Source organism: Podarcis liolepis (assembly GCF_965112155.1).
Source record: "Podarcis liolepis genome assembly, chromosome: 8".
Classification (NCBI taxonomy): Eukaryota; Metazoa; Chordata; class Lepidosauria; order Squamata; family Lacertidae; genus Podarcis; species Podarcis liolepis.
In genome coordinates, this window is record NC_139560.1 from 14,697,532 (window position 1) to 14,715,720 (window position 18,189).

An 18,189-nucleotide genomic window follows, 5' to 3' on the forward strand; every position below is an offset into this window, starting at 1 on the left:
GGAGTCCCTGATCTGGATACTAGATGATTAAAACATTGTTAATGAGCAACCTAGAGAATTCTAGTTCCTCAGATTAAATAATTTGTTCAGAGGAAACACAGAACCGGATTTGACTTAATAATTGCATTAGCATGAGGCAGGACAATGAGTCATGCTAGTGCAGCTGGGCTTCTTCCCCTGCACCCTTTGAAATCAGTGGGGGGGGGGCAGAATAAAGTGTGGGGGAAGGAGAAGAGAGATTGTTTTGCCTGGCAAGCAGAAATGCTTCCACGGACAGAATGATTGTACAGCATTGAATTTCACCCACAATATTCATAAGAACTGTTTTATGTTTAGCTAATGTAGATTCTACAGCAGTGTTCCCCAAACCCCGGGCCGCAGACTGGTGCTGGTCCGTGGATCAATCGGCACCGGGCCGCCCGAGGAACTTCAAATCATTTCACTGTGGCGGGCGGCCGAGGCGCAGAGCATTGCGCCCTCCCAAGCCCGCCCATTGTGTGACAATAGCGAATGAAAATTCGCTATTGTTACACTGATGCTCCTCCTGGCGAATCAGGGAGCAGGTCCTCCCGCTTCCTGATTGGCTGAAAGGCAAACCTCACGCCATTGGCCGAGGAGGAGGCGCCACAGGAGGACTGAGGACTCGAGGTCGGAGACGCGGGGACTGAAGAGAAGCTGCCGTGAGGTAAGTGCACGGGGGGGGGGGGGACACCTTGATTTGCCACCAGCGAAAAGGCAACGAAACTTCGGTTCCTGCGTTCTCAACCTGTCTAAACGCAGGTATAAAATCCGAATCCGCTGTCAAAACTGCAAAACCAAGCTGGGAGTAGTGCCATTTTGGAGCAAGTCTTCTTCTTTTTTAAAAAATAATATTTATTAATTTTTCAACAGTTTAAACTCACTACAGAAAACCAAAAAAAAAAACCCAACAAAAAACAATACAACAATACAATACAAAAAACACTACAAAACACTAACACATACAACTAACAAAACAAAACAAAAACCATTTAAAACACAAGGAAGAGCAAGTCTTCAGGGCTGGGAGCTGGCTTCGAAGAAATCCTTCTAGCTTTGGGGAAGTCGCCGCCTCTTAGCCTCACTCAGTTGGCTCTCGTCTGTGAATCACGAGTAGAAGTGGTGTCCTACCTCACGGGTATGGCGAGGAAGAAGGGGTTTCACCCCAATCTGATTATTTTTCTTTTTTTAATGGGATGGGTGGGAGTAAATCCCACGATTCAACTAGGGCGTGTGAAACATCGAAAGCATGGGGGCTGCTATCCTGCGCACACATCCTTGGAAGTAAAACTATGGGGGAAAAGGAGACGCTTCCGGGCAAACGCGGTTAGGGCTGGCCTGTAAAAGTGGCAGCCATATACCCAGACTCCCCCCCCCCCCCGCTTCCCTTCGAGGAGTGGGTGTATATATTATAATCGTATCTGCAGACATAAACCAAATAAACCCTCGAAAGCCTTTTTAGGCACTGGTATTTCATCCGGGACGTCAAGTGTCTCTCACGTTCACACACACACCCGCTGCCGCTGGCAATTCCAAGCTCGCGAATGAGGCTCCTTTTCGTGTCACGTGTGCACAGGTGGCACGATCCTCACAGCATGCGTGTTAGTCTAAGGGAAGCTTACCGGTTTTTGCTCCCAGGCAAGTGGGGAAATGGCTGCAGCGTGCAGTTCAGGCTGGCCATTTGCAAAGCGCTGGGATAGTTTTTCCGATTTGGCATTTATATTCATTTTTTGGTGTAGCTGTATTTATTTTGAAGGCATGTTTAGATAAAATTAAATTAAAATTATTAAATCAAAACAAGCGGGCCATGGAAAAATTATCAAACATTTACCGGTCTGCGGCAATAAAAAGGTTGGGGAGCACTGTAGTATTTTACAGATAGTATGGAGTAGATTTCTAATTTGAAATTACATCTCGTGGTACTTTTGCTAAATTAAAGGCAACCCCATTTCCATGTTTCAATATGAACTTGTTCCTTCTCTATTACTTAAAACAACTCTTCATTCTCAAATTAGGTGCCTTCCACTAAACTTTAGGAAAGATGAGTTGAAGGGAATCCACAAGGATCGAATGAAAATTGGAGCAAGCCTGGCTGATGTTGATCCAATGCAAATAGATTCTTCAGTGAGTGTTTAATTTCCTAGTTTCTTAAGTACATTTTGTTATTGACCACTCTCTTAAAATAAGCACAGCTTTTCAAGTTTTCCTGATTAACCTGAATGAGAGCTGTGTAGCTGTTTTGTTCATTTAAGTACCCATTAATTTTTTTAAAGACTTAAGTAATAAGGTTTAATTATTCACTTCTGTGTTTTGTTGACCTTCATTTGTTAATTCTGCTTCTCCTTAGATCCAGTTTGATAGTGTGGGTGGACTATCTAGCCATATTTCAGCTTTAAAGGAGATGGTGGTTTTCCCACTACTTTATCCAGAAGTGTTTGAGAGATTCAAAATTCAGCCTCCAAGGTAGGAAGCAAACATTTTGTTTGCAGGATGACAGTGAACTTACCCCAATTGTAAACTTTGATCTTCTCTTCATGATTGCTAGGGGTTTTTTTAGCCTGCCCTCCACACAAGATTACTTTTTGCATAGTTAATGACTTTTGCATAGATGCAGCATGTTCATACATTTTTTTCAACACAATGCCAGCAGAATGCAAGTTGCTTTTTGAAATGGGGAGAGAGGAATATTGAAATGAATTGTTGGTGGGACCCAGAAGAGGGGAGGGGATGAAATCTCTCTTAGGCAGACAGAAACTCATAAGCATATTTAATGAGGTTAGCTTAAATTATATTATGATTAGGTAAAGTATGATATACTATTGAAAATTATGAAACATTATACTAACCAAAATACTGTAATTTCATACTTTTAATAGGGGCTGCCTCTTCTATGGTCCGCCGGGTACTGGAAAAACTCTTGTTGCCAGGGCACTTGCTAATGAGTGTAGTAAAGGTGATAGAAGAGTAGCATTTTTCATGAGAAAAGGTGCTGACTGCCTCAGTAAATGGGTGGGAGAATCTGAACGACAGCTTCGTTTATTATTTGATCAGGTAATTATACTTTTATCTTACTCTATAATGTATTCTGTATAGCGCCTTCAGAATTTCTACATTTGAGCTTTTGTTTTAGGCCTTTCAGATGCGTCCTTCAATTATATTCTTCGATGAAATAGATGGTCTTGCTCCTGTACGATCCAGTAGGCAAGATCAAATTCACAGGTACAACTTTGTTTGTTTTCTATGTTTGTCTTCAAATCTCCTGAACCTTTTCCCTGAATACATTACTTCTTGTACAGATACTCTTATGACAAGTCACTGTTTCCATTGTAGATTTGTAAGCTTTAAATTTGTGATATGCTTAAAGCACCTTTGTATTTAACCAATTCCCTAAAGTTAGTAACAGTTCTTCCTGGCAAATGATACCTAAGCCTCCAGGTATGCAGGCAAACTTTTGCGTGTGTACTGCAACATTGGTTTAGTACACACATACACACTCTGTGAGTTGTGTTAGAGCACAAATTTGAGGTTCAGCAACACCATCCTGTTTCTCATACCAGTTCTCAGAACTGGTTTATGTGTTACCTATGTGGCATTATGACAGGAATATAAGATCTGCTAATGTGGAACATTTTGACAGTGTTGCCAGGTCTTGAGGAAGTGCAGCTCTGGCATGATTTTGTCCCATTTGAAATATTTGTCCCGTGTAACTAATTGACTCTCACATAAGTTATTTTATCTTTGATGAGTCAAAACTTCATTTGAAATTTCAGTGAGTGTTTATAGGTTGGGAACAGCTTTCTATTACAAAGTAAAGTTATGTTTCCTTTTAATTGGATCTCTTCAGTGGGTAGAAAATGATACAGGCTTGGACCCCAAAGTCAAAATGCCTTCCACTTGCAGATTAAATATGAGGGTTGCTTATTTCTCACAAACACTCAGTCCTCATCTGTATGCTGCCCCATAGACATGAAAAAGTTGAGTGTCCCCTGGCCCAAGAGTCAGTTTTCTAGAGCAACAGGGATTGCAGGTGGAGCTAAGGACCATGGTTTCTTCCTTTTGGTTGTGCCAGCAGAATCTTGCCTGAGCCACAGTGGATAAAATATTTTTGTTTTCTTTTTGAAAGTTCAATCGTGTCTACATTGCTTGCACTGATGGATGGCTTAGACAACAGAGGTGAGATTGTGGTGATTGGAGCTACCAATAGATTGGATTCTATAGATCCTGCTTTGCGAAGGCCTGGACGTTTCGATAGAGAGTTCCTTTTCACCTTGCCAGATAAAGATGTAAGACTCAATTTTGTTCATGCATATTTGGCTTTAACCTACCCAGAGTCTATGGCAGGGGGTGGAAGTTGATTTCTACTGAAAATTGTTCTGCTAGGCTAACATGAGAGGAGTGGAGAACACTAACATGTGAAAAGTGTTGGGCATAGACAGCTGATGCCACTTCACAAATCCCAAATGCATCCAGATGATATAGGTTCTGCTGTAGCAACTGGGAATTTGGTTTTCCATAACAATAATGAATGAATGAATCTTATGATAGTAAAAATGAATCCAACAACTGGAGGGCCACAGGTTCTCTATCTCTGCTCCATCCACTATTTACACCATGCATGGTTTTATACACCTCTCATCAGGTACTTCCCCTTAATAACTTTCTCAAACCTGAAAAGCTTGAACACTAACCTTTTTTCCCCTGGAATTATATGTGGGAGCATGCAGTAAATAGTGGGATAACATCCCACTGCTTAGGACAGGCAGGTTGGGGTCAGAAGATGCAAAATGATTGCATCAGCCAGCTCTTCAGTCTGCCTCTAGTTCCCTCCTTGCTTTGTCTTGCGACTGAGCATTTCTGAATCCTCCTTACTCCTTCATAGTTGTTCATTTTTTCCTTGCCATCTCCAAATTCCTTACTACTTTTAATTTCCCCCCCCCTGTGTTTTCCTTTTTTAAACCAAATTTAAAAACTCCCCACTTCAGAACATTTGTAAATAGTGTAATATTGAAAATGTTGGTTACTGTAACTAGAAAGGAAGATACAGTATTTGAAAGGGAAATAATATGGGTAGTCTTTTGAAACTAGATGTATTTGAAATACATGTTTGTGTTTCTAGGCAAGGAGAGAGATCCTTAAGATTCACACCCGAGAATGGTCACCTAAGCCATCAGAGATGTTCCTTGAAGAGTTAGCTGAAAAAAGTGTTGGTAAGATGATAATGATAAAACTTTTGACAGTTTGAAATTAGACACCTGCCATCTCTGCAGAACCCTCCTAACAATATTTTTTATTTACATGCTTATTAGCCAAAACACTGGTTTGAGCGTTTTTTTAAAAAAAAAACACCTTGAAAATTGCAATTTATGCCATCGTTCCCTCTATTTCTGATGACGTATAACAGCATTTTACTCCCACTGCACAAATAGGTCTCAATAGAGTACAGTCAGCCTTTAGGACACGCCCCCGCCGGAACAACAACAACCTGGAAACAGTCCGGTGAGGACTGAGCGTGCTCGGTGGCCATGGAATAAGTTGTGTACAGAATGCTGTTGAATACTATTTAATCAAAGAATACAGCTGCTACATATAACAATGTCTGCCATGCAAAGTAACACATCCATTATTTGGGGATTGCTTTTATATTGTAGCACACCTACTAGGCTAATGTTACAAATGCATGGTAGGCATCAGCTGTTCATTCTTCACACCAGCACTATATGAAACGTATATAAGGTATAGCTAATAATAATATAATAAAAACATTTTTTTATTTATACCCTGCCCTCCCCGGCCAGGGCTGGGCTCAGGGCAGCTAACACCGAATATAACTTACAATAAAACATAATAGGGGGAAAAAACCCCCAGTTAATTAAAATACGGCTTAAAATAGTCAACTTGTGATCTGTGTTTCTTATATTGCATGGAATTGGCCTAAATAACCTCTAGTTTTGAGACAGGAAGGATTATTTAATCTTTTGTATAAATCATGATTAGATCTTTGTGTGGCTTATAAGACTATTTGCAGGCCCTATCATTTCATACAGATGTGCTTTTCCTTTTGTAGGGTACTGTGGAGCTGACATTAAGTCCATATGTGCTGAAGCAGCTTTGTGTGCCTTGCGCCGACGTTATCCTCAGATTTACACCAGCAGTGTCAAGTTGCAGTTGGATATCTCTTCTATTAACATAACAGCTAAGGATTTTGTGGTGGCTATGCAAAAGTCCATACCTGCTTCTCAGAGGGCAGTGACCTCACCTGGCCAAGCGCTCTCCAACATTTCCAAACCACTCCTTGAAAATACACTTCAAAGAATCCTGGAAGTCTTACAGAATGTCTTTCCACATGCAGAACTGGCACAGAAAGGGAAGTCAGGTATGTGCACATTTATTTACATTTGGGGGGGGATGAGTGAATATCGTATCTAATTAATCTGATGTGGTATACAGTACAGAACTGAAACTTGAAATTATCCTCTCCTTTAAGAAATTACTCTATTTTGCAAGCCAAAAACAGAAAACTACTAAAACTTGTGAGGAACTGAAGCTTCAGATTGATTATTTAGCAAATAAATTCACCCGTACATAAATTTGTTTTCTGTGCCAAATGCATTTTCTCTAATATGCTACCTTTCGAGAAAATGATCTCTTAGAAAGGGAACTGCAGTCTAAGACTCCTGCTTATGTAACCTATCCTAATAATATCCATATAAGCGCCAACTGATAACAAGTGAAGATTCATGATAACTGGCCCAAATGTGGAGACTGGAAGAAATATGCCCAGGTTAGAGGCGCAAAACTCCTGCCCTGCAAGAAATTTTCTGATTCTGGGCCAGAAGAGCCAGAACAGCAGTTGTGCACCTCAGAACACATAGAGGTGGCTTTGGAAAGTACAGAACAATTTCTGCCACTCCCCAGAAGACAGAAAATATATTATCTCTGCCCAGATAGGGGCACAGCTGGGCCAACAACCAAAGCTGGTGGAAGGCACTCTGTTCCAGCAGGGCCATTGAATCTCAAACAACAGTAAAGGATCCAGGAGTACCACCTGCGCCTTCAGAGGCAGTGTAACCTCATCAAGAGCAGGCAGTCTCTCATCCATCCAGTCTAGGGAACCACCCACTAACAGTGCCTCAGTCTTATCTGGATTGAGCTTCATTTTGTCATGAATGATAGCAAATTTTATTTAAAACATTTCTTCATCAATAATAGGTTCAATAGTATGAAAAACTTGTTCATACAATATACAACTACAAAATAAGACTAAACAATTCAGTGCAACAATATACAGCAAAATAAAAATACCGGTAGATAAAAACCCATAAACTTAAAAAGCACAGTAAACCAAAATTCCAACTAAAATATAATCCAAAATTCCTGGGCAAATGGGAAGGTGCTGAAATAGTTGTTGTATTGGTGTTGTACTTCCTCGTTGGGGAGGGCATTCCAGAATTTGGGCACTGCCAGCGTTTCATAGGATCAGAGTAATGCATGATTTTTTTTTTGCACAACATGGGGCTCGAACCCTTGACCCTAAGATTAAGAGTCTAATTGTCTACTGACTGAGCTATCAGTCAGGAAGTTCCTTTGTATTTGCTCTTCATTCACAGAGTTATTCTGTTTGTTTAGTATCACTTGGCTTCTTGACATTATTAAAGTTGCTTAAGCATTTTAGTTTACTGCATTTATGCAGAGTTTAATCACTTGGCTTCAGTGCACATAAAATGTTATCAAGAACAGGAATGTTTAAATTAGTACCAGGCCTTAGAAATCAGACACAATATTCCAAAGGAAATAATGCAGAGTTTTGTTTTATTTTTAAGATTTTGCTGGTCAGGTATTCGACAGTGACTTGCTGTACAGTGATGAAGAGGAACTACCAATTTCTGAAACTGGACCTTCTCAGGAAATATATGATAAACGAAAAGAAATGTTCCTGATTTTTAGCAGGTAAGTGATAAAAGGTTGCAGTTGTTGGTTGGTTGGTCTTTAAAGGAAGCTTCATTATTTTCACATTGAGGTGGTTGATGTCGTATGCTTGCTCCCTCATTCTCCCTGATGATCAGTACTGAGGCTTGTAAGGTGGGCCATCATTCAGTAATGACCTCCCTTCAGTGCCTACCTTAAAGTGGGGTGTCTCGCCTTCTGCCTGCCATGGGGGGGGGGGCTTGGCAGGTGCCAAGGGGAATGTTGAATGCCCTCCTGAAAGTTCTGGAGAAAAGGGAAGTTCCTTACTATGAATTTCTGTTACACAAGTCATTCCATGTGCCATTTCTGGCGTCAGCTCTGGTGATTCTGTTCTGCCATAGCTTTGTAGCTTCTGCCAGTGGCATACGTGTGGGGGAGGTAGCTCCCTAAATCCCTGCCTATTTCCTTCCATGCTGTATATCACTTGATTTATTTTACTTGTGCTAATTTATATTAAGCTGTGGCTTAGTGTGTTTTTGTATTGTAGTTGGGGGTTGTTGGTTCAGGGGATTTGGAGCAGCTCCCCCGCCCCAAAATCTAGGGAAATGAAAATTTGTTGGCTCTGGCTGTGGGTTCCAATATAGGCTGTTTCCTCCTGAGGAAGTGAGGTGCCTTCCAGGAAACCCAAAGGAAGAAAATCTCATGATAGGAAAATTTCTCACTTCTTTATAGAAATGCTTATCACCAGCCAACCTCTTGCCGACCAAGACTTTTAATAGCAGGAGAACCAGGATTTGGACAAGCCTCTCACTTGGCTCCGGCAGTGATACATGCTTTGGAAAAGTTCACTGTGTATACACTAGACCTTTCCATTCTCTTTGGAATCAGTGCCAAAACACCTGAAGAAACATGTGCGCAGGTATTTCATCTTTGTAGGAGTGCTACTTAAGTGAGGCTAACAGAACAAAATTTTTCAGCAAATGCTGAAAACATTACCACTTTCTGGTGGAAGACAATTCTAGAGAACTGGAATGTCAGATCATCTTCCGCGTGTGGGTGGGAGGCTTTTTGCCCCAGAGGATTTTTTTTAAAGTTTGGCTAAGGTTTGAGAATTATAATTATGGTTGACAATATGAATGCTGCTTTTCTTCAGTCATGCTTCATTGGGGTTTTTTTTAGCTCATTCATATCATGCTTCTAACATGATGGAATTCAAGGCAGTATTTCCATCTCAGCAGACCCAGAAAAACTTACAGTACTTCAGGGTTGCTACATATTCCTTCAGACAATGCCTCATATCTTTTAGTGTTGTACTGTTTGCATCTGAATTGTTTATAATTAATCTGGTTAACAGATGACTAGTATATTTGATTTCAAGTGCCTTCCAGAAAATAGTGATGAATTAAAATAAAGATTAATGAGAGAGGCAAGAAAAGGGGTATGGACAAGTGACTATTCCTCACTTTCAGAAATACCCCTGAGAAAATGTGTATTGCTAAAGCAAATTTGTTAACATTTGGCATTATGCTGATTGTTCCTTCCTGTTTTTATAGATTTTTGTTTTAGCTTGTACTTTGTGTTGTTGTTGTTGTTGTTGTGTTTTGTTTTGTTTGTTTTTTTTGTCCTATCAGCCATTTTTGGGACTTAGTGCAGATAGGCAGGCAGTAACTACACAAACTAAAAGTACCTTTTTGATTTTGGGAATCTGAGAAAATCTGGTGGGGGCTGGTCCCAAAATTAACAAATTTGGGGAATGGGAGTGGTTAATGATTTTGATTTTGGTGTCTTTCAGGCAAAAAAGTCATGATTAAAGGACAAATGTGCTAATGACCTGTCAGCTGATCATTTTTCTTGTATTTTACTAGTTAATATGTGAAGCCAAGAGAACAGCTCCAAGTATAATATACATTCCAAATATTCGTTTGTGGTGGGAGACAATTGGGCAAACACTGCAAGCTACATTTACTGCGCTGCTACAGAACATTCCATCTTTTGCTCCAATTTTGCTCCTTGCAACATCAGATGTACACCATGCATCTTTGCCAGATGAGGTACTTTATGTCATTGAATTCATAGGGTATCTCTTTGATCCAGAGTTTTCTTTTTCTAACTTAAGCATTTGATTTCTTTAATAAATAAAGATGAATGAGTATTTAATGTTTGCCAAATATTTCTAAACATGAAAGCAATTAGGGAAAACTTAGTCTATCACAAAAATTGCAGTGCTCCATTACTGCTTACAGAACAGAAGCATTCCAACACAACTCTAGTAAATTTCCAGGTAAAATAAATTGAAATTAGATTTATTTATATCTGCCAAGTTTTGAGCTAAAGTTTTTTTGTTCAGATCCTCAGTAATTAAGTATTAGTAGTTTAATAGCCCTGGAACTCAGATCTTTTCTGTCACTTTCGACACTCTTATTTCCTTCTCACAAGAACTTGTACATTTCAATATTATTCATTTATTTAAGGTACAAGAATTGTTTGACAAAGCGTATGGAGAAGTTTTTGATGTCTGCTTGCCTAGTGCTGATGAGAGAAGAAAGTTTTTTGAGAATTTAATTCTTCACCAAGCTGCTAAACAACCTGCATCAAAAAAGAAAGCAGGTTTGTATGTGCAACAGATAAAACTAGAAGGCCCTGTAAAGGTGATGGGATGTTGAAAATGACTGCAGTTAAAATATCTGCGCTTTAACTCATCAAAATGGTTTCTTTCACCCCGTCGTCCGTCCCCCACAGTTTTGCAGGCTCTAGAAGTGCTACCAGTAGCAGCAGCACCTGAACCACGACAACTAACAGAAGAGGAGGTCAAACAACTTGAGGGGCAAGAAGAAGATACTTTACGTGAACTCAGAATTTTCTTAAGAAACGTTACTCACAGGCTTGCTGTTGACAAACGTTTCAGAGCCTTTACAAAACCAGTTGACTTACATGAGGTAATGCTTAGGATTTTATCTCTGCTCATCAAATAAATAAACAATGATGTGGCCCAAAGTAATTATCTGTGTATGTTCCTGCCACTTTATTTGGAACATACATGTTTTATGCTGCAATAATTAACATGTTCTGTGATGTAGTAAGGTAGTTATCATTTTGTCTAATGTGGATCTAACAGGCTGTACAAGTGCAATCAAAAACTGACACAAAATGGCATCCTGAATGCTATCCAAAGCTGATACTGCCTTTTCTAGGAATTAAATAAAATTGCAATGGAAGGCAAAGCCTGTTTGAAAAACTTCAAATTTAGAAATCTCTTATGTTCAGTGACAGGAAGGTGCCATAAATGACTTACAAATGCTGTCCAAGCTCTTATTTACCTGCATTGTGAATCTCCTTTGTTACCACCCCTTCATTGTCCCATCTAGCTCCTCCATTTACCTTCCTTCGCGTGCCTACTTCTCTCTCGCTGGCCCCTGAGGACTTGGTTTAACACTTCCAGTGTAAAAATAACATTTAGCCCATGGTTCACTCCTATTGCGTTTAAAGTGTCTCTTGACTTTAAAAGTGTATGTGTGAGAGAAAATGAGTTGTTTGTATGCACAGCTTATAATACTGGGTGTGTGTGTGTGTGTGTTTGTTTGTTTGTGTTTGTCTGTATCTCTTCAAAATATAAAGAGTATTTTCAATTCTCAAAAGGGAAAGGAGCACATTTTCCTTGAGTGGCATGTAGGAGGCACCCAAGTTCCTATAGCTGGCAATAACAGGAACTAAACCTCATCTGATCTTATTGAGAGAATTTTAACCTGTCACAGGCAGTCCAGTTGATTGACAAATTATTTGCTGCTGCTTCCTGCCAGTATCCTGATACTTCAGTTACAGTTTTAAAGCAAATTTAGTAACATTAAGACCAACATAATGAGATGTCAAACATTCTTAAAAACAAGATTTCTGTTTTCTAGCTTAAGTGAGACATTTCTTAAGTTTTTTATGTTACATTTGTAGGTACCAGACTATGTTACAGTTATCAAACAACCAATGGATCTTTCAACAGTTATTTCAAAAATTGACCTTCACCAATATCTCTCTGCCAAAGACTATCTAAAAGATATTGATTTGATCTGTAGCAATGCATTAGAGTATAATCCAGACAGAGACCCTGGAGGTGAGTACAAAAATACTACTGTATTTGTTACAGAAAAAAATGTTATAAACTTACTGTGATATCCAAATCAGAAATGTTAAATGACAGTTAATGTTTTAGAAGCTGTATTTTCTTTTTACAGAACTCTTTCGTTGTAACATACTTTTATTTCAATAAATCACAGTAGTTCAGCAAGGAGTATAAATGTTACAGTATAATGGAAATTACTGGTGAAGCTGCTACAAAGTATTTTTCTTGTGTGTGCATTGATAGATCGCCTTATCAGACACAGAGCCTGTTCTCTCAGAGATACAGCATATGCAATAATTAAGGACGAAATGGATGAAGACTTCGAACAACTTTGTGAAGAAATTCAAGAATCTCGTAAAAAAAGAGGTGTGTTACAATATTTACTCAAAAAGCAACTACATTATAGTTTATCTAAGAAGAATATGCCAAATTTCCATTTCCTGCTGCAGCCCCTTAGACTGTTTCAAATTCCCCTTTCCAGGACCCCATATTCTTTAAGAGCCAGTGCTGTGTGTGCAATGTACACACAAAGGGCTGGGGGAGATCTAAAAAGTCTAAATGCATCCCTTTGGATTACACATTCTCCATCCCCCCCCCCCCCCGTGATGGCTTGTGTATGCTCTTTGCAATAAGCACCTCTGCTGACTCAGAGATATTTCCAGTTCTTTATTTTACATACGTACAGGCAGCACATTACAATCATGTGTCTGAATCCTCCGGTTCAGATTCTGGGAGTGGCCTTTGCAGGCTTTTCCTCCAACAGAAAAGCGGAGAAGTTTCATGTGACACCTCTCCCCCCTCCTCTTTAACTCTCTCCTCTCCTTGGCAGACGGAACAGGCACCGCCTCACCATCAGTGCCGGAACTTCCTGTGCGGTGCTGGGGCTCTGCTTCACCATTGGAGAGCCTTTGCGCCTCCTGGCTCTCTCCCCCCCCTTCCCCATCCATCACTTCCTGTCCACCTCCCTCTGACTGTTCCTGCTCCTCCCCGGCATTCTCTGGAAGTCCCATGACACCCCCTCATCTTTGAACATAAAATATCATTATAGTTCAGTAACGTTTAATAAAAGATGTCTACAAAAATTAATTTCTTTTTAAAGGTTGCAGCTCCTCAAAATATGCTCCTTCTTACTATTATGTAATGCCAAAGCAGAATACCACCTTGGAATACAAGAAACTGGATTCTGAATTTGGTGAGAAACTGAAAATCCAACCAGTGCCTCTGGATTCTAGCTCTCCTTGCCCTTCCAATGGTAAGTGTTAACTTACATTATTCTTACTTAACGAACAATTTGTGAACTGATTTCAAGTTGTCAGTCTTGTCTTTAAACGAGACATAATGGGGTGTATCCAATATGAGTCAGAGTAGACCCGTTGGGATTAATAGACATGACTTAGATCCATAAATTTCAGTGGATTTACTCTGAGTAGAATTTAACTGGATAGTAGCCCAATGCAAGGACAACACACATAATCTGGAATTTTAATTGTGTAAAGCAATGCTGATCTCAGAATATCTTTATTTTATGCCACTGTATCAAGTGCCATCTCCTATTATTATTATTCCACCCATCTGACTGGGGTGCTCCAGCCACTCTGAGCAGCTCCCAACAAAGTATTAAATGCACAATAAAACATCAACCATTAAAAACTTCCCTGAACAAGGCTGCTTTCAGATGCCTTCTAAAAGTCAAATAGTTGTTTATCTATCTGACATCTGATGGGAGGGCATTCCACAGGGTGGATGTCACTGCTGAGAAGGCCCTCTGCCTGGTTCCCTGTAGCTTCATGTCTCACAATGAGGGAACTGCCAGAAGGCTCTTGAAGCTGGACCTCAGTGTCCAGGTTGGTCTGTGAAGATGCTCCTTCAGGTATACAAGGCCGAGACTGTGGCTTTGGAGGTCAACACCAACACTTTGAATTGTGCTCAGAAACACACTGGGAGCAAGATCCTTTAGGACTGGTGTTACGTAGTCTCGGCATCTGCTGCCATTCATGAGTCTAGCTGCTGCATTCTAGATTATTTTAGTTTCCAAGTCACCTTCAATGGTAGCCCCATGTAGAACGCATTGCAGTAGTCCAAGCAGAAGATAACCAGAGCATGTACCACTATGGCGAGACACTGCGCAGGCAGGTCTCAGCCAGCGTACCAGATAGAGCTGGTAGACAGCCACCCTGGACACAGAATTAATCTGTGCCTCCATGGACAGCTGTGAGCCCCAAATGATTCCCAGGCTGCGCAACTGGTCCTTTAGGGGCACAGTTACCCCATTCAGGACACAGGGTATCCCCCATACTTGCCCACCTCTTGTCCCTCTCTCCCACTTCTCCACAGGAAGACTTTGGTCCTCATAAACAGCATTGTTGTGTTAATTTGGGAAACATGAAACTATTTTTAATATCTTGAATATGTTTTAAAATTTTGATTTATACCTTTGCTGTAGCCTTATCAAAGAGAAAACTCAGACGAAAGAGCCGATGGTGCCAGGGTAACCTAGCAAAGCGGAAGAAGACTTCTCATTTCAATAAAGAAAACAAAGCTCCGGGAGAAGAGCAAGATGAAGTAGAGAGTGAAGGAGAAGAATGCATTGGAAATCATGACTCCAGCATGGAACAAACTGAAGTGGAAGAATCTGAAGCTGTGCTTCCAGACCAGCACACAAATAGCTCTGAAAACAAATCTGATACAGAGAATGGGAGTGACCAGTCTGCCAGTAACGGTGCTAAGTGTAGGTCTGAGGAGAACAACAAGGATACTAACTGTTCAGAGCAAAACAGAGGATGTAATGGAGATCTAACAGAGAATTCTTTAAATAAGGATATCAATGGTAAGTGGAGAGTCATCTGTTGGCATTATCTGAATACATAATTTCCTTTATTTACTTAATTATTCTCCCATCCCCATCCCCACATACATGCAATTCTGGAAATATTTGCAAAACAGTTAAGCAAGGTGAAATTTTCAGTGAAATTTTGATCATGCCAGGCTAATTGGAGCAGACATTTCAAATGTATCAAATTTGACTTTTGTTCAAAACCTTATGTTTGAATTCTTGTGTTTTTTAAGTTACCTTTCTTGCGTCTTTGCAGATACAGACTCCCTAGCCTTAGATTTGCAAGAAATATTTTCTCATTTAGCTGAGCGTAAATCCTATTGTACTCAGTGGGAATTGCATTCAAGTAAATGGGCACAGGGTTGACCCTGTTATAGAACTAATGGGTTTCATAAATACCTGGCAAAATCTTAGCTATTGTGACCCAATAGAGAACTTAGAGCAAGGCCAACATATTATATAGATAGATCAAATTACAAAATGAAACAGTTGTATTTAAAAAATCTTCTGGTTTGAATCTGTTTCTGCTACTCCGTGGAAATGATATTCTTTAGCGAGAAAGAACTTGGGCTCGGTTTTGAGTGTCTCGGAAGCCGGACATTTCAGTTTTTGAACGGCAAAAACTCAGAAGTAATTGCTTCCGTTGTCGAACAGCTTCCGCTGCATGTTTTTCCATTTTCCCTCGATTATTTGGTTGTTCTTGTTCTAGCTTCTTTTTGTTATTCTAGATGTATGTATGCTTCGCATGACTCGTGCAAGGCGTTCTCAAGTGGAACAGCAACATCTCATTAGTGTTGAGAAAGCTATGGAGATTCTTTCAGAGCAGACACCACCACTCATTGTTGACCATGGAAAACTTAATGTATGTACACATTGTCTTCCTACTGAATACCAAATAAGAGATTAAATGCATCTAAAAATTAGGTTAATGTGTGGTTTCTGATGTCATGGGTGCATGCTTTGGGGCAGGTAATATGGCAAAAACTGGCAGAAAATTCTTTTCTATGAGTTGAGCAATTAACTTATTTTAAATTATCTTCAAGTAGTATTTTGTTGCTAATGAGCTCCAATTCCCAGCTGGAAAATAAATGCTGTTTGTTAAGACATTGTTGTTAGTCTAGTGAACTGAAATTCATGCATGCTTAGTATTTCTTGGACCCAAATTGGAATTTAAATTTTAAAGAGCTTGTAGCCGTGTGGATGGGAATAGAGAAATTCAGATACATCATGCTTACACGCACCAGCCACTTTGACTTCTGCATTGTACCTCATGTCTCAATGTGTTCTTTACAACGCTGTACAATCAGTGGTTAAGGGAATAAAGAAAAAGGATTGTTGTTGCTTTAAACTCATCTTTTCCAGGAATTGCTGAAAACTGTTACTGAGAAAAGTAGGAACTACACTATACTTCAGTTGGAAAAACTTTATGCCTTGCTCAGCCAGTGTATTTATCGACATCGCAAGGACTATGACAAAACCAAATTGTTGCAGGTATGATATGTTAACGGGTGTTTTCTTGTGATCCAATTGCATTGCTTTATAGATACCAAGACACTTCAATTTGTTGTGTTTTACATTAAGTTTGCGACTATTCTATTAGTCTGTTTTAATGTCCTTTTTGTATCCAGACTTAAGTCAAACTTCACAAATATACTGAAGCATTTGACTCCATGTTGCAATTTTCAGTTGAGGTCATAGTCATTCATGCCAGTTTTGTCTTAAGATGTTTGTGTTACTTACAGTCTACATATGTCAAACTGTTAGCTTCTATAGTACCTTTCAGATTAGCATATATCGTGTCCTTATGTGATGGGTTATTCCATGGCAGTTGGGTTTTCCCTGTGGATGCTTTTCCATTATCACAGATTCTCCTCAGTTTTAAAGCATCACTGAGAACTGGAGATACGACTGCTTTTTAAATAAGCATTTTGTATTTCATATGCACAGACACACCACTCTGCCCGTTAAATATCCTGTTCTAGACAATATGGACCAAAGATTTTGATTGCGGGGGTGTAAAATTGGCATTGGCATTCATCTGTGTCTTGTGACAGTGAAGGAGTGTGCCTTTGGGGGTGAGGTCAAGGTGTTGGAAGGTTGAAGCACCTGTTGTGGCTGTAGAGACCAATGTGAGAGAGACATCTTTTGTCATAGGTGGGGCAGGTGAAGGCGTCCAGTTGTGCTGCTACAGATGCACCATGGCGTTTCTTCTCTTGGTGAAAAGTGTTAGGCCTTAATGTATTATAAAAGAGCAATTAGTTCAAACATAATGTAAAGCACAACATAACTACTAAAGTCCAGTGATGTAGCCTACTTTGCTCCTGCCTGCTAGCTTGTGTGATAAATGAAACAGGGTTCCTGGTATTTGTTGCTCCCCCCACCCCTAGCATGTGGGGGGAAAGTGACTCAAATCTGTGCATTCACAGTAAGCTATTAACAATGTTTTATTTTGATACGTGTATGAAGCCCAAAATACACTTTCCCAACGATTATTGTTCCTCACCTTAAATTGAAATACAATAGATGAGACTGCTCTTTCCATTGAAAGCTTACAATGTAAATCTGCAAACATCACATCTGGAGAATATAATTAGGTTACAAATTCATTTTGGAGAAAAGTACCTAATAAAATTCTGTTCGGTTTTGTCACTGATGCTATTATTCATTTTCAGGAAATGACAAGAGAAATTGCAGCCTTTACTTAAATCTGCTAATGAAATCTTCTTGCTTGAAATGTTATCCCCTATTAATTTGGGATCAAATACCTGCATATAACAAGCCTAAATGTTCTTGATTCAACTCAATATGGATGTAAAAGCCATAGACATTGAACAAGCTGGATGAAAGAACTAAAGAATGCAAGTGATCTGCCCACCCTAACAGTCTTCATACAATATGCTTGGGGTTTTTTTCTTCTATTTGAAAATAAGTTTGTAACTTTGTGGTGCTAATGTGTGTTCTTTAAAGAAAGAAGTTTGGTGGAAGTTTTCATTAAAGTTTTGAAAATATCTACACACATTACACCACTTTTCTCTGTAAAATGAATACATGCTAATTTATGTCAAAATGTTTTTCAATTAAATCATGTATATATGTTGAACCACTATTAAAAAAATATATAGTTGATGTTCTAAAATCTCACATGGGTTTTAAACGAGTGATGGGACATTCTAGTATTCTTATTTCAAGTTTTTAACACAATCTATATTTCTATCACTGCACTAATTCTCGTGTTAATACAATCTGTAATCTCTTTGTTGTATAATATATGAATATGTTAAATCTTAATGGACAAAATAAATTTCTGTACTCTTTAAAAAAA

General features: G+C 39.4%; 1 protein-coding gene across 2 annotated transcripts in view; it reads left to right on the forward strand.

Annotated features, from left to right (window-relative positions):
• ATAD2 (ATPase family AAA domain containing 2) overlaps positions 1 to 18,189 on the forward strand; it is a 29,049-nt gene extending 10,860 nt beyond the window's left edge. For both annotated transcript variants that reach the window (XM_083516512.1, XM_083516511.1), the window contains exons 10-28: positions 2,034 to 2,142; positions 2,366 to 2,481; positions 2,895 to 3,069; positions 3,149 to 3,237; positions 4,142 to 4,301; positions 5,135 to 5,225; positions 6,083 to 6,391; positions 7,839 to 7,965; positions 8,656 to 8,842; positions 9,789 to 9,974; positions 10,395 to 10,530; positions 10,663 to 10,859; positions 11,866 to 12,025; positions 12,278 to 12,400; positions 13,134 to 13,286; positions 14,478 to 14,861; positions 15,596 to 15,729; positions 16,230 to 16,358; positions 17,540 to 18,189. In XM_083516512.1, the coding sequence (XP_083372638.1) occupies positions 2,034 to 2,142; positions 2,366 to 2,481; positions 2,895 to 3,069; positions 3,149 to 3,237; positions 4,142 to 4,301; positions 5,135 to 5,225; positions 6,083 to 6,391; positions 7,839 to 7,965; positions 8,656 to 8,842; positions 9,789 to 9,974; positions 10,395 to 10,530; positions 10,663 to 10,859; positions 11,866 to 12,025; positions 12,278 to 12,400; positions 13,134 to 13,286; positions 14,478 to 14,861; positions 15,596 to 15,729; positions 16,230 to 16,358; positions 17,540 to 17,572 (2,998 nt within the window). In that variant the 3' untranslated portion in view covers positions 17,573 to 18,189. The remainder of the gene's footprint in view (positions 1 to 2,033; positions 2,143 to 2,365; positions 2,482 to 2,894; positions 3,070 to 3,148; positions 3,238 to 4,141; positions 4,302 to 5,134; positions 5,226 to 6,082; positions 6,392 to 7,838; positions 7,966 to 8,655; positions 8,843 to 9,788; positions 9,975 to 10,394; positions 10,531 to 10,662; positions 10,860 to 11,865; positions 12,026 to 12,277; positions 12,401 to 13,133; positions 13,287 to 14,477; positions 14,862 to 15,595; positions 15,730 to 16,229; positions 16,359 to 17,539) is intronic.